The sequence below is a fragment of the Myxocyprinus asiaticus genome, chromosome 16, assembly GCF_019703515.2.
Source record: "Myxocyprinus asiaticus isolate MX2 ecotype Aquarium Trade chromosome 16, UBuf_Myxa_2, whole genome shotgun sequence".
Lineage (NCBI taxonomy): Eukaryota > Metazoa > Chordata > Actinopteri > Cypriniformes > Catostomidae > Myxocyprinus > Myxocyprinus asiaticus.
Window position 1 is genome coordinate 15,444,792 of NC_059359.1, and position 13,820 is coordinate 15,458,611.

General features: G+C 38.1%; 1 protein-coding gene across 11 annotated transcripts in view; it reads left to right on the plus strand.

The window, feature by feature from the left end:
* The window catches only part of LOC127453603 (receptor-type tyrosine-protein phosphatase U-like), a 374,740-nt gene that overhangs the window by 195,960 nt on the left and 164,960 nt on the right, over positions 1-13,820 (plus strand). For all 11 annotated transcript variants that reach the window (XM_051720082.1, XM_051720086.1, XM_051720087.1 and 8 more), the window contains exon 5: positions 6,263-6,378. In XM_051720082.1, the coding sequence (XP_051576042.1) occupies positions 6,263-6,378 (116 nt within the window). The remainder of the gene's footprint in view (positions 1-6,262; positions 6,379-13,820) is intronic.

Genomic DNA, 13,820 nt, shown 5'->3' on the forward strand with positions numbered 1-13,820 from the left:
AGTTTGCCTTAAAATGATAGCTTGGGTACGTCTTTTATTTATAATCATGCTTGCCAGCTGAGCAGATTGTACACTCAAAAAATGAAGTCATTACACTTAACTTAATTAGGTTAGTCAAACTAAATTTATTAATGTTTAATTAATTAATTAATTCTTTAGTTGGTCCAACTTAATTTATTTGATTAATCATTAGTATTTACTTTATTTAGCCCCATCCCCTCTGCTTATGTCTCTTAACCTCCAGTTTGCATTGAAGCTACTGAGAAGAGTTGATCAAAATGGATTGTGTAGGAGCACAGAAAGTATTTTTCAGTTGATGGTGTGGGTCTACAGCACCCCTTTACTACATGAAAATTATCGTTAGTTTTTCAGACACCTGCGGAGGTAAATTGGACCTTGCAGATCACATTCAGACAGCTATGACACTCTGCACTTTTCCATGATACTTTAATTGTTAAATAGTTTAATTGTAATTATTAACGTGAAATTTCAAACAGTGACAGCTCATATTATTTCATATGCAAGTTCATGACATTAAAGGAAATAACATTTTTGCTTTTTAAAATTAATTTGTTACCCCACATTTTTAAAAGGCTTAAATGTGATTAAAAGTGCTGTAAATGGAATATAAAATAAAATATGCACTTTCACATGTACATGTGTATGAATGTGTGTGTGTGTAAATATAGCGGCACCCCTTCCCCCATCCCGGTTTAATGCTCAAAACATCTGCTCACCTTAACCATAACGCGATGGGTGAATGACATGAAAAGATGGTCAGAGGTCATACAGAGATATTTTCAATGACTTTGTGTTGTCTCTTGGAGCTTCATGAGCACGGAGGCATATCAGTACGTCCACAGCGTGAAGGTAGGATCTTGTGCATTTATGAATGTTGTACTCTTGTTTTTATGACATCACCTGTACACTTTAAAATACTCATGATAACTTTTGGCAATTCTATAACCTGTAAATCCACTTCGCTAGCCAATAACACTTTGACTTAAATGTTACATTTTTGAAAATGTTCGTGATGGCTGCGCGCTAGTCTCTGGCACATAAGGTGAAAATACCACTTAAGCACAAGCGCCAAACTTCACCACAATGGTAATGCCCAAAACTCCAGCTTAACAGACACTCTTTTTAAATGGCAATATAACAGAACATTAAAGATTATCACATCTCCTCCAATTCTCATCTTGCTCAAAAATGCATTAAATAACACATAATTTCAACATCCGTTCATCCCATCCAGTCCCATGCAAAACATGCTGGGAAATGGAAATCCCCTGCCCAGTTTTATCAATGCTACAAAAGGTATTCATCCAACTCAAATGGATTAAGGAAACTTCAATTTTACAAATGTTATTGGAGAGAATCAAAATCACATCAAAATCACTTTTATTGTCACACAACCATATACACAAGTGCAACAGTGGGTGAAAGTCTTGGGTGCAGTTCCGGGCAACATAGCAGTCATGACAGTGATGAGACATATACCAATTTACAATAAACATCAGATTTACACAACACAATTTACATATCTTATATACACATAATTACACAACACAATAATAATATACAATGTACAGTATACAATCTACACAATGTAGAATACACATACACATAATATAGAATACACAAACAAAAAAAATAGTATATAAAGTATATATAAAATATATAGTAGGTTGTATTGTACTGTATTGACATTCAGGCTGTCGGTTGATAGTCAGTTGCCAGTGTGTTGTTAAGAGAGAATATAATTTATGACAGTCTGGTGTGAGATAAGATTAATAAATGCAGTGCTGATGTATATTGATCGTGAGAGATCAAGAGTTCAAAAGTCTGATTGCTTGGGGGAAGAAGCTTTCATGGAGTCGGCTGGTGTGGGTCCTGATGCTGCGATACCACCTGACTGATGGTAGCGGTGAGAGCAGCCCATGGCTCCGGTGGCTGGAGTCTCTGATGATCCTCTGAGTTTTTTTCACATACCACCTGGTATATATGTCCTGGAGGGAGGGAGGCTCACCTACGATGATGTGTCTGGCAGTTCTCACCAAACTTTGCAGGGCTTTGCGGTTGTGGGCAGTGCTATTGCCATACCAGACAGTGATGCAGCCAGTCAGGATGCTCTCTACAGTGCTGGTGTAGAACCATGTGATGATGTGGTGCTTCATTCCAAACTTCCTCAGCCGTCTCAGGGAGAAGAGGCACTGATGAGCCTTCTTCACAATGGCCTCAGTGTGGATGGACCATGTGAGTTCCTCTGTGATGTGGACACCGAGGAACTTGAAGCTGCTGACTCTCTCCACTGGTGCTCCATTGATGGTGATGGGGCTGTGTTCTCTTGTCTTTTCTCCTGAAGTCCACCACAAGCTCCTTGGTCTTGCTGACATTGAGGGAGAGGTTGTGCTCCTGACACCAACATGTCAAAGTGTGCACCTCCTCTCTGTAGGCTGTTTCATCATTGTCTGTGATCAGACCTACCACCATCGTATCATCAGCAAACTTAATTATGGCATTGGAGCTGTGTGTTGCCACACAGTCATGTGTGTACAAGGAATACAAGAGTGGGCTGAGAACACAGCCCTGCGGGGCTCCATTGTTGAGGATCAGTGATGAGGAGATATTGCTGCCCATTGTAACCACCTGGCGTCTGCTTGACAGGAAGTCCAGGATCCAGCTGCACAGCGAGCTGTTTAAGCCCAGAGCCCGGAGTTTCACAGAAAGCTTGGAGGACACTATGGTGTTGAATGCTGAGCTGTAGTCTACAAAACAGCATTCTCACATTAGTGTTCCTTTTTTTCCAGGTGGGAGAGAGCAGTGTGTAGTGTAGATGCAATGGCATCATCAGTGGATCATCAGTTGTTGCAGTAAGCAAACTGCAATGGGTCCAGTGAGGCAGGCAGCACAGAGCAGATGTAATCTCTGATTAGCCTCTCAAAGCATTTGCTGATGATGGGGGTCAGAGCAACAGGATGCCAGTCATTTAAGCAAGTGATTTTTGATTGCTTTGGTACAGGCACAATGGTGGATGTTTTGAAGCATGTGGGGACTACAGACAAGGAGAGAGAAAGGTTGAAAATGTCCGTAAAAACACCAACCAGTTGGTTCGCGCACGCTCAGATGACGCGGCCCAGAATGCCATCTGGACCCGTGGCTTTACGGATATTCACCAGTCGGAAGTATCAGGTTACATCCGCTACAGAGTCAGAGAGTGAACTAATCTCTGTAGCTTCGGCCGCGAGAGCTCTCTCCGCGAGGGTGGTGTTATTTCCCTCGAAACGAGCTTAAAAAATTATTTAGCTCATCCGGGAGAGAGGCAGAAGTGTTCACGGCAGAGTTTTTATTCTCTTTGTAGTCCGTAATGATATTAATTCCCTGCCACATGCTTCTAGAGTCGGTGGTGTTGAACTGTCCTTCAATCTTGTCCCTGTACTGGCGTTTTGCTGCTCTGATAGTTTTGTGGAGGGCATAACTGGCTTGTTTATGCTCCTCTGCGTTCCCGAAATTAAAAGTGGAGGTCCACGCATTAAGTGCTGCATGAACATCGCTATTAATCCATGGTTTCTGGTTGGGGTAGATCCGTATTGTTATGGTCGGAACAACGTCCTCTACGCACTTTCTGATGAAACATGTTACGCTATCAGCGTAAACCTCGATGTTGTCATCAGAGGCGGACCGGAACATCTCCCAGTCCACGTGATTAAAACAGTCTTGTAGCGTAGAATCTGATTGGTCCGACCAGCACTGGATCATTCTGAGGGTGGGTGATTCCTGTTTCAGTTTCTGCCTGTAAGCGGGCAGAAGGAGAACGGAAGAGTGGTCTGATTTGCCAAATGGTGGGCGGGGGAGGGATTTGTAGCCACCCCGTAAGGGAGAGTAGCAATGGTCCAAAACCCGGTCCCCTCGTGTGTTGAAACTGATATGTTGGTGGTATTTTGGTGCGATTGATTTGAGATTGGCTTTGTTAAAGTCCCCGGTCACAATGAATACGGTCTCAGGGTGCGCAGTTTCCTGCTCACTTATACTCCCATACAGTTCCTTGAGTGCCCGGTCTGTGTCGGCTTGTGGCGGGATGTACGCAGCAGTGATAATGACCGCAGTGAATTCCCTCGGTAGCCAGAATGGTCGACACAGAAGCATGAGAAATTCCAGATCAGGAGAGCAGAAAGACTTGATAGAATGTACATTCCTCTGATCACACCAGGATTTGTTGACCATAAAACATACACCACCACCTCTGCTTTTACCTGAGAGGTCTTTCGCTCTGTCCGCTCGGTGCACGGAGAACCCCGTGGGTTCGATGGCTGAATCTGGAATCTCAGCTGACATCCAAGTTTCCATAAGGCAGATAATGCAGCAGTCCCTCGTCTCACCTTGGAAAGAGATCTGCGCTCTCAGCTCGCAGAGCTTGTTGTCCAGAGACTGAATATTTGCCAGTAGAATACTGGGTAGCGAGGGTCGATTTGCACAATGTTTTACTCTGATGAGAATGCCGGCTCTATTTCCCCTTTTCCTTCTGCGTTTCTGTGGCTGGGCAGCCCAGACAAAGGGCTCCACTGGCGTGTTGAAGAATTGAAAGTCCGGTTTTCGGTATGCAATTGCAGAACCAATGTCCAAAAGTGTTTGTCTATCGTATACAATAAGGCAGACAACATCCAAGACAAAAAACATAAGAACTGTAAACAAAACAAACAAAAAACTGCAATGTTATGTCGGAGCTCGCAACGCAGCAACCATACTTGGCGCCATCTTGAGTCCAAAAATTTTCGCATATCCCAGCTAAGCTGGGGTCAGAGCACAGGGTCATCCATGATACGGCACCCCTGGAGCAGATGGGGTTAAGGGCTTTGCTCAAGGACCCAGCGGTGGCATCATGGTGGTTTTGGGGCTTGAATCCCTGACCTTCTGGTCAGTAACCCAGAGCCTTAATTGCCGAGCCACCACTGCCCCAGAACATAATTTAATCAAGTTTTGACAAAATAAAAACTAACTTTAGTTAGTTATTTTAATTAAGTAAACTGAACAACCTGCAAAAATCCCTTTTTTGAGTGTAGCCAGCTAAGTTTCTATTTTAACGTTAAAATTGATAACTTTGAAGCCCGTGACTACAAAGTTGTTCAAATGTACACTTTTTTTGATGCTCAACTTGAACTTCACAAACTAATTTTAGGTCATTGTATAAACGCAAGCTTCATTTGCCGGCAGTTCCCATAAGATCCCTCTATACATACACAGTGTTTAGATACTAAACACTAATAACTACCACACTGAACTGTAAGTTTTTTTTTTTTTTTTTTTTTTTTTTTAATCTGACACCCATTCAAAGAACTTATTTAAAACAATTCTCAAAATCTCAAAAGTTTCACTGATACTGTTTCACCTAGAATGTGTGAAACAGACAGAATCATCCCCAGTAAATATCTGTGTTTAACATTCTTACCTTTTGCTCAGGATGGTGGTTTAGGTGGACACGTCCCTGTTTGAAAGAGTGATCTATTCACATCAGACTCAGAAATGGGTCTTTATGCAGTGAATTTTTCCAGTATTACAGTATTGCAGACTATGTATGCAATGCCATTGTACTGTATTGTCTGTCTGATATTGACCACTGTTTTTTCACTGTGCAGTTATTTTGTGTTTTATATAAAATATTACTGCTGCACCTTTTTTTTTTCTTTTTTTTTTTTCTTTAGGGATCAATAAAGTATGTATTTCTTTATATATATTCTTTCTAGTAATTTCTTTCTTCTATGTATCCTGTCTAATCCCTGAGTGTATAGATTCAGTTACAAAAATGTGTCTTCAAATGAATAGAAATGACTTTGAAATTCAAAAGGTCATATTGCAATTTGGTTGACTTTAGGGAGACTTTGGGAGACTTTATGAAGATCGATTGAGTTTAAAGTAAACTAAAAGTACAGAGAGCCAAGCATGTTGGAGAAAGATTATCTAGGCCCTATTTCATAGGATTATCGCACTGTCTCACACAGGCAGGGAAACAACCCATATCTGGACAATTTCATAGCTTTTTTGCCAATCAAATGGAAACAAATCAAAATTCCTGGCCTGTGAGGAGAGGAAAAATATGGGTTTGAGTTTCCCTGCATTTCTGTACACCTAAAAAATGGGGTTAGCATAGAACTATGGACGTGATAGTTGGTAGTGCATTCATTGGTTGACACATCTTGGCATATTTTAATGTATTTTAGATATTTAATTCTTATTTTGATGACCTTATTATGCTCTCTGTCCTCAGATAAAGCCCCTCATTTTTCCCGTCTGGGCGACGTGGAAGTCAATGCTGGACAAAACGCCAGTTTCCAGTGTGTTGCAGCAGGCCGTCCCTCTGAAGCAGAGAAGTTCTTATTAGAGGTGAGAATAAAGTCATTTTTATGAAGTTTGTTTTATTGAGCATAGTGTCAAATTATACTTGACTGAAAAATACTAATCTTGAGGTTGGTGTCATGACTATTTGTAAGTTAACGATGTTAGCAGAAATTAGGCACCAAGTAACTGAATGTTAATCTTGAAATAGTCGTGCTACTTAAGTTAGGGGGTGTTATATATTTATTTATTTTTAAACAACTTTGTTTAAATTGATTTTGTTCTTAAAACTCCTACTGTTCAACTCCTACTCAGATGAGGTCAGAAAGATCAAAACCAGCCATAAAATCATTAATCCTTTTTCATTTTGTAATTTAAGCCTACACTTTTTGTAACCTAAGGTTAAATGTCTTGCTCAAGGACACAATGGTTTTAGCAAATGGATTGCTCCTTACAGAATTTGAACCTTCAACTTTTTGGTTACCTGGCCAGACCTTTAACCTTTAGACTACATCACCATGTCACTGTTCCTGTCTAAATTAGTGGATTTGCATGTGTTGCTTATTATGTACATTTTCAAACCAAAACCATATAGCTGTCATGATCTTGCAGAGATAACAGAGAGGCTCAGGACCCAAGCGCAGAGTAAAAATAAAGGAATTTATTTAAAACAAAAAAAATAAACATAAATTCTCACAAGGGGAAAAAAACAATAAACATATGGGGGAAAGCACAAAGTAAATAATCCAGGCTGGGGCAGGGGAAACTGGAGACAGGACCGACCGGACTGGGTAGGGATGGGGGAATAAACCGACTGGCAAACTAGACCAACTAACACACATGACCGACTGGGAACAAACACGAGACGAACTGGCACTGGACAGCACACACGAGGAGACTATAATAGGGAGAGAAATCAACAGGTTAACAAGACAGGGCAGGTGTGACTAATAAACTAATAATGGGCAAACAAGGAGGCGGAGTATGATGTAAGACAGAGAGACACGCGGGGTTACAGAAACAAAACAAAGCCACGTGCTCTCACAAGACAACAAATCACCCAAATAGAATGAGTGCACATCGGCAATACAATAAAGCAATATACGCTCATGCCAACCGGAAAACAAGACGAGAGAATGCGTAGCAACGCCAAACAAAGTGACGCCACGCATTCTCACACTAAACAAAACCTGAGCATACATTGCGAGGCAAAGCCACGCGACAGGCAACGAAAACAAGACAGAACACTTGTGCGAGAGTTTGTGTTCACACACAAACCTGAAACATCAGACCAAAGTGACCGAACCTTAGAACATCATGAAGACAGCTTGCGACTCGGGCGCGCAGCGCAAAGCGAGCGCAGCGTGCGGTCATGAGAGACAAACACAGAAAATGGAGTATGAGTGCTGGATCCCGACACAGACCGAAACTGAACCAGACAGGGAAGTCAGGATCCAGACACATGAAACAACATGAAACAAGACAGACCGAAGAATGCACGGCAGGGAATTCAACCGAAACCGTGCGCTCACACAAAGACAGACAATGAAACACAAGACAGACATGGGACGATGATGCCACGTGACAATAGCAACAATTAGGGTTGGAATCAGCAGGGACCTGGCGATACAATATAATATTGATATCTTCTATCGGTATTCGATGAAATTGTGATTCCTTATGTTTAGTGACAAAAAATGTGATATTGCATTTTTTTGCTCATTTTTTTTTATCCATTTCCATTTCAAGTGCTGAACGTCCTGCTTTAAATAGTCACAGAGCCATAGAAGTAACAGAAAGCATACTGTAGGCACGTCAGTGTCCTTAATAAAACAATGTGAGAGAATAACATACCTTGGTTCCAGCATGTTTACCATTACACAAAAAAACCCTGCAGTCTAGCTGTATGCACATTAATAGTTCTGACGTAGACGAAACATACTGCGGCATTAGGTCAACAAACACATAATTATTTCTATTCGACCAAACTGCAAACTAAAAACAACTAAATAATAAGTATTTAACATGTTTAATTTGTATAAATATCCATACAGATCCTGAATTTGCATTTTAGTATAATAGAAATAATTGTTTGTTGATCTAATGCCACAGTTTGTTTTGTCTTCCTCAGAAATATTAATTTGAAAATTGTTAAAGCTATTATTATTGATTCTTGGTGTTCAGTGTTCATTTTTTAATAGTTTTTTTTTTTGTTTTTTTTTTTTCATAGTTGTAGTCTTTTGACGAAAATGTCCTTTAAAATTAGTCAATATTTCATCATGTCATATTCATTTATTTTAGTCAGTTTTACTCTGACTAAAATTGCATATAATTTTAGTCAAAATGAAAATAATATCTTTTAGTTCATGATAATGTGCAAAATGACAAAAACGTGTGTCAAACTGTAACAGATCAAACTTAAATCAAGTTTTCATTTAACATTAATATATATATATATATACATACATGTATCAAGCATATCAAAGATTGGCTACATACAAAATGCTGTCCTTGTTTTGAAAACCTGAGCTCCTGAAATAATAGCATATTACAAATATACTGAAGTATTATCTACTCTTTGGAAGTTAGCCTACTGTATTCTGAATTCTTCATGCTTTACAGTTATTAATTTTCCATGTTTAGTCAGTTTAGGATAATGCAGTGCAAGTAGAGTGTTTTTACGGAAATAATATATTCACAACGCAAGATACTCAATGCAAGTTACGCATATTATGACTAGCGAGTAATTTAGTTCAAGTTTACCAGTTCATTGGCTTCATTGTCTGTGCAGATGTAATTTGTAATATGACATATATGTTGTGGATATAGTGATTAATCTCATGAATAAATAGGATGCATTTGAGTAAGGTAATGAACCAGTTTGCTGTTATTCATCGCTTTTAACTCACGCAGTTCGAACGGGGAAATCTCCAACATACTGGATTACTGGATTAGATTAATCTTTATCTAATATGTTTCTCTATAAACAGATGTTTCTCTAGATGTTTCTTCTCCTGTTTATGTCTTGTTTTGTTAATATCTTCATATTTTCGTTAACAGTGTGCTTTAAGAAAATTGTTTAATTATCATCTTTTTCATATTGTATTCCTTATCGTTGACAAAATCGAAAAACCCTTTGTTAACTAACATTTTTGTCTGTGATTTTGTTTACGAGATTAACACTGTTGGTGTTAGAATATCAATGCAGAATAGTAAAGTAAAACATCACAATGCTTTGAAATATCAAACACCAACTTAGCAACAAGCTGTCTTTCTAGCCATTATTTAATATAATGAATCTGAGAGCATTTTTGATGCTTTAACTTTGGCATACAGATTACTGTCTTTGGAAGGGACCGTTCCGTCTGCCTGTTGAGGGCTGAAATTTTTGGCATCAGAGGTGGAATTAAATTAAATGATTTTGTCACATTTCAAGGTCAATGACAGATGCCTGTGGTTACAAGCTGTCACAGAGACACAAGATTCTGCAATAATCAATGTCCTCAAACCCTCTGAAGTGTTCATTCCTCTTCTAAACACAGTGGGAGATGTATGACTCTACATCTTCCATTTTAAATGGATGTTTTCCTACTGTTTTCTGTCATTGTGTAATGTAGCTGCAGCCTAGTTTACCTTGTTCTGTTTTGGGGATTTAGAGACCACAATGCCATTTTAATAGCCTTAAAAACATTCTTAACAAATCAGGTTGATACTTCATGCCTTTTTGTAATCTTATAGACACATTTTTTTATTTGATAAAAAAATTTGACATTACTTTGATTTGGGATCTCAGAGACCCCAGATATGAAATATTAAATAATGCACTGAATGCATTTGAATTACATTTTGTAGCAGGACACTACTAATTGTCTATTAGGACAGCAGAAGCAACTTTTATGCCACTTTTCTGAATAGTGCATAGTAGAGCCCGACCGATATGGGATTTTTGAGACCGATACCGATTTTAGAGAGGGAAAGTTTACCGATTACCGATATGGTGGTCGATATATTTAATTTTTGAGCTGGAATGAAAACAGACCTTTTCGATGTGGATTTTTCACTGATTTTGCACCGATATGACTATGCAAATGTTCTCAGAAGGCTGATTTCTTAAACAAATATTTTTTTATCAAAGAATATTTGACATTATTATTATACATTGTCAACAAATTCTAGAAATGAACACTGAGAAAATAGAGTTAATAAAAATACAATAAATAGCTAAATAAACATCAGTACTGTTTAGTATCAGTCAAATGCTGACCATTAAAATAAAGAATAAATAAAAATAAAAATAAATAGCTAAATAAACATCAGTACTGTTTAGTATCAGTCAAATGCTGACCATTAAAATAAAGAATATATACAAATAAAATAAATAGCTAAATAAACATCAGTATTACTGTTTAGTATCAGTCAAATGCTGACTATATTAAAACTGCTGAGTCAAGATAAACAGATAAGCAGCGGTGTTACACCGTATTCTGTAATACAAGTTCAGGGGAAACTTTCAACGGTGGAAAACCAGACTTTTAAATATTACATTTTATAAATGCAATGACTGGAATTGTTTGGTTGAAGGGGGTACCAAACTGTGAATCCTGAACAAAACAGTTTGGTGAAAACATGTTTACTCATTAGCTTCCACTCAGCTGTCAACAATAGCCTAGTTTCCATCCACTTTTCGCGCTATTTTGTTATCGACAAAGTGAAAATGCGTTAAAACTTTTTGCAAAATTTGCCGTCTTCTGCCTGTTTCCATTCAAATGGCCTTTTATTGATAAAAATGGTGTGCGTGATGACTTCATGCCTAAAAAAACACTTTGTCGCATAAGTTTTGGTTTATCGCAAAAGAAATCTGCCCTTAAGCCATTTCCGTACAGAAATGTGTGTTTATCGCTAATTCGCCTCCCAGATGTCCCTACTTTTTTTCCTCCGAAGTTTTGGTAAAATGTGGAGAGTATTGAGACAATTCATTGAAATTAACCAGCTAACTGTCATTTTAATTTCACAAATAAATGCAATCAGAAGACGAGGAATTGCAATCAAAAGGGAACAGTTGCCCTTCTGAAAGGACTGTAATATTGGTCCCGATGTTGCGCCTATCGAAGGTTGCCACCGGTTCTGACCCGAAAGCAAATCGTCATGGCCCTGTTCAAGCTGGCAACCTGCACCAAGTAGTGGCGAAATTTTCGGTCTTAGTATAAGGACCATCCATCGATGTGTATATGCTGTGTACATTGCCATCACAACTGCATTATGTCCCGCATATTTGTCCCACAACTTTTAATGATCAACTGAACTTGATTGTCATATCAAATTAATTTTAGCATCATAATCAATTTACATTTTCTGAAGAAGCTCAGTAAATGCGATCCGAGGTAAAGAGTGTTAGATTTGAAATATTTAAACGTTTTAAAAGGTTCAAAAGCTCGTTTTCTGAAAGTGAACTCCGCATTGGACAAATAGTTCTGATAGTTTATAGTCTTGAAGTGTAGAAAATGTCATTCAGCCGACTTTATTTGTCTACAGAACAGGGTACGGCTAATTTAAGTTTGTGTAAAGAAAAGGCATATATAGGTCTAAAAATATAGTTTTTTTTCATTTGGTAATTGATTTTATTTAATACAGGGAATTTTGCCAGCATTTTTTCAAAAGTAAGCTAAACAATAATTTTATATAATTGGGCTATGTTAGTGTTCCAAAAAAGCACACTGAAGCTTTTCTTCTAGTATTGTGTATTTATTTTTTATTTAAAACCTCTTTGTGCACAGAAATGATATGTTTTTTGTATTGTGGGCTAATTCCGTGACTGCCGTCTATTATTTTGAATGGTGTGTAAAAGCAACTTTAATAAATAAACAGATGTCTACCGCAATTAAATTAATCACAAATAGTGGCCATTCATTTGTTCTCCGTGCCCTTGTCAGTGTGCATGTTTTGATACGATATATTTGTGTTGGCACTCCTGGAAGGTCATGTTTGCAGTGATCGGATCTTTATGCTGTTAAGATCAATCCATAATCGTGTACAATAATAATTGGCTTTCAAGGATCCTATACCTTGTCGTCATGATTAACACAGGCTAATGATTGGGGTAAATTGGGGTAAGTTTATGCGCTAGAGTTAAATGGAAATATATTACGTAGACACTTGTGAAATTTTAGCGATAATTTGCTTTTCCATCAGCTTTATTTTGATGCGCTAAAACTTTTTTCGCAAAAAATCCTTGGATGCAAACGTACTTACTGAAAGTAGCTACGTGATTAGCTAGTTAGCTATAAGCTCTTTGTAAGCTCTTTTTTAAAAGACGGATGTTGTTTATTTTACTTTCCAGCAGTGTGTCTCACCAACTACGTAACAACATAGCATGAAATCAACACTCATCAGACACAATCCACCACCACACTGTTGTCTGCTGAGCTGCAAAAAGATGCTCTGATGTTTACCTTTCAATTTGCTATATTACTTACTGCACTGACAAACTATAGCTGGCTAACAGCAAACAGACATGAATGACATGGTTGTCAGGGACAAGGTTAATGTTATATTAGTTATATTGAATAGGGAAAATTATGGCGTCATTGTTTATTAAGTTTCCAGTATGTATTTCACAAACTAGTTAACTTACCGAGACACCGATATATCGGTGAAAGGCTAATATCGGCCGATAATATCGTGCATAGTACAACAGATGGGTAAAGCTTCAATAATATCTGTCTTCTAGGTTTTGATTAGGTCATGGTTAGGGTTAGGGTTATTTTCCCTTTACATTATTTAAACATATTAAAATTATTTGAAGGGAAAATAAATATATAATTAAAATAAATAATAAATAATTTCCGAATAATTATTTTTTATTTTACACGCACTGTACATCATAAATGCCTTTTGGGAATCCAAACATAAAAATAGTCAACATAGTTTATTTGATGGTTAATCATGGAAATCTTGGCAAGAAATGGCAAATAAATGGACGGATCTGTCATGCATGCCACGTTTTGTTTATACAGATAGCTCGCACCATTTTACATGTTCTCCTGCCTGGCAGTTCATTGAATTTGATTACTAGGTTGAATAAAAGCCATATGATTGCAAGGTTCACTTTGCTTTATATGAACCACAAATTTGCAGCCATTCCCAACACATAACCTCTCTGTTCAGGTTTGGTTTGTGTGGTCTTGATCCACATTGAAAGCCTAAACACTTTAGCAGCCCCATAATCAACAAACACACATACTGTAGCTGTGTAGCAACCACAGACCTCCTTCACGAGTGCTTGCCATTCTTAAGAGTGCACTCTCAGCACTCATCTTGTGTCCTCACTATTCAGAGTGGGGAAAAAAGGAATGTGTTGACATTGTGAATGGGTGCTATTCACACCAGTGTCTCGCTTAAATTACCTGAGTCACAGTGAAAGGTTGCTGTTATCAAGTGTGGTTTTGTGTAAGATATATGTTTGCCTTCTCACCAAGCTCCACATTACAATT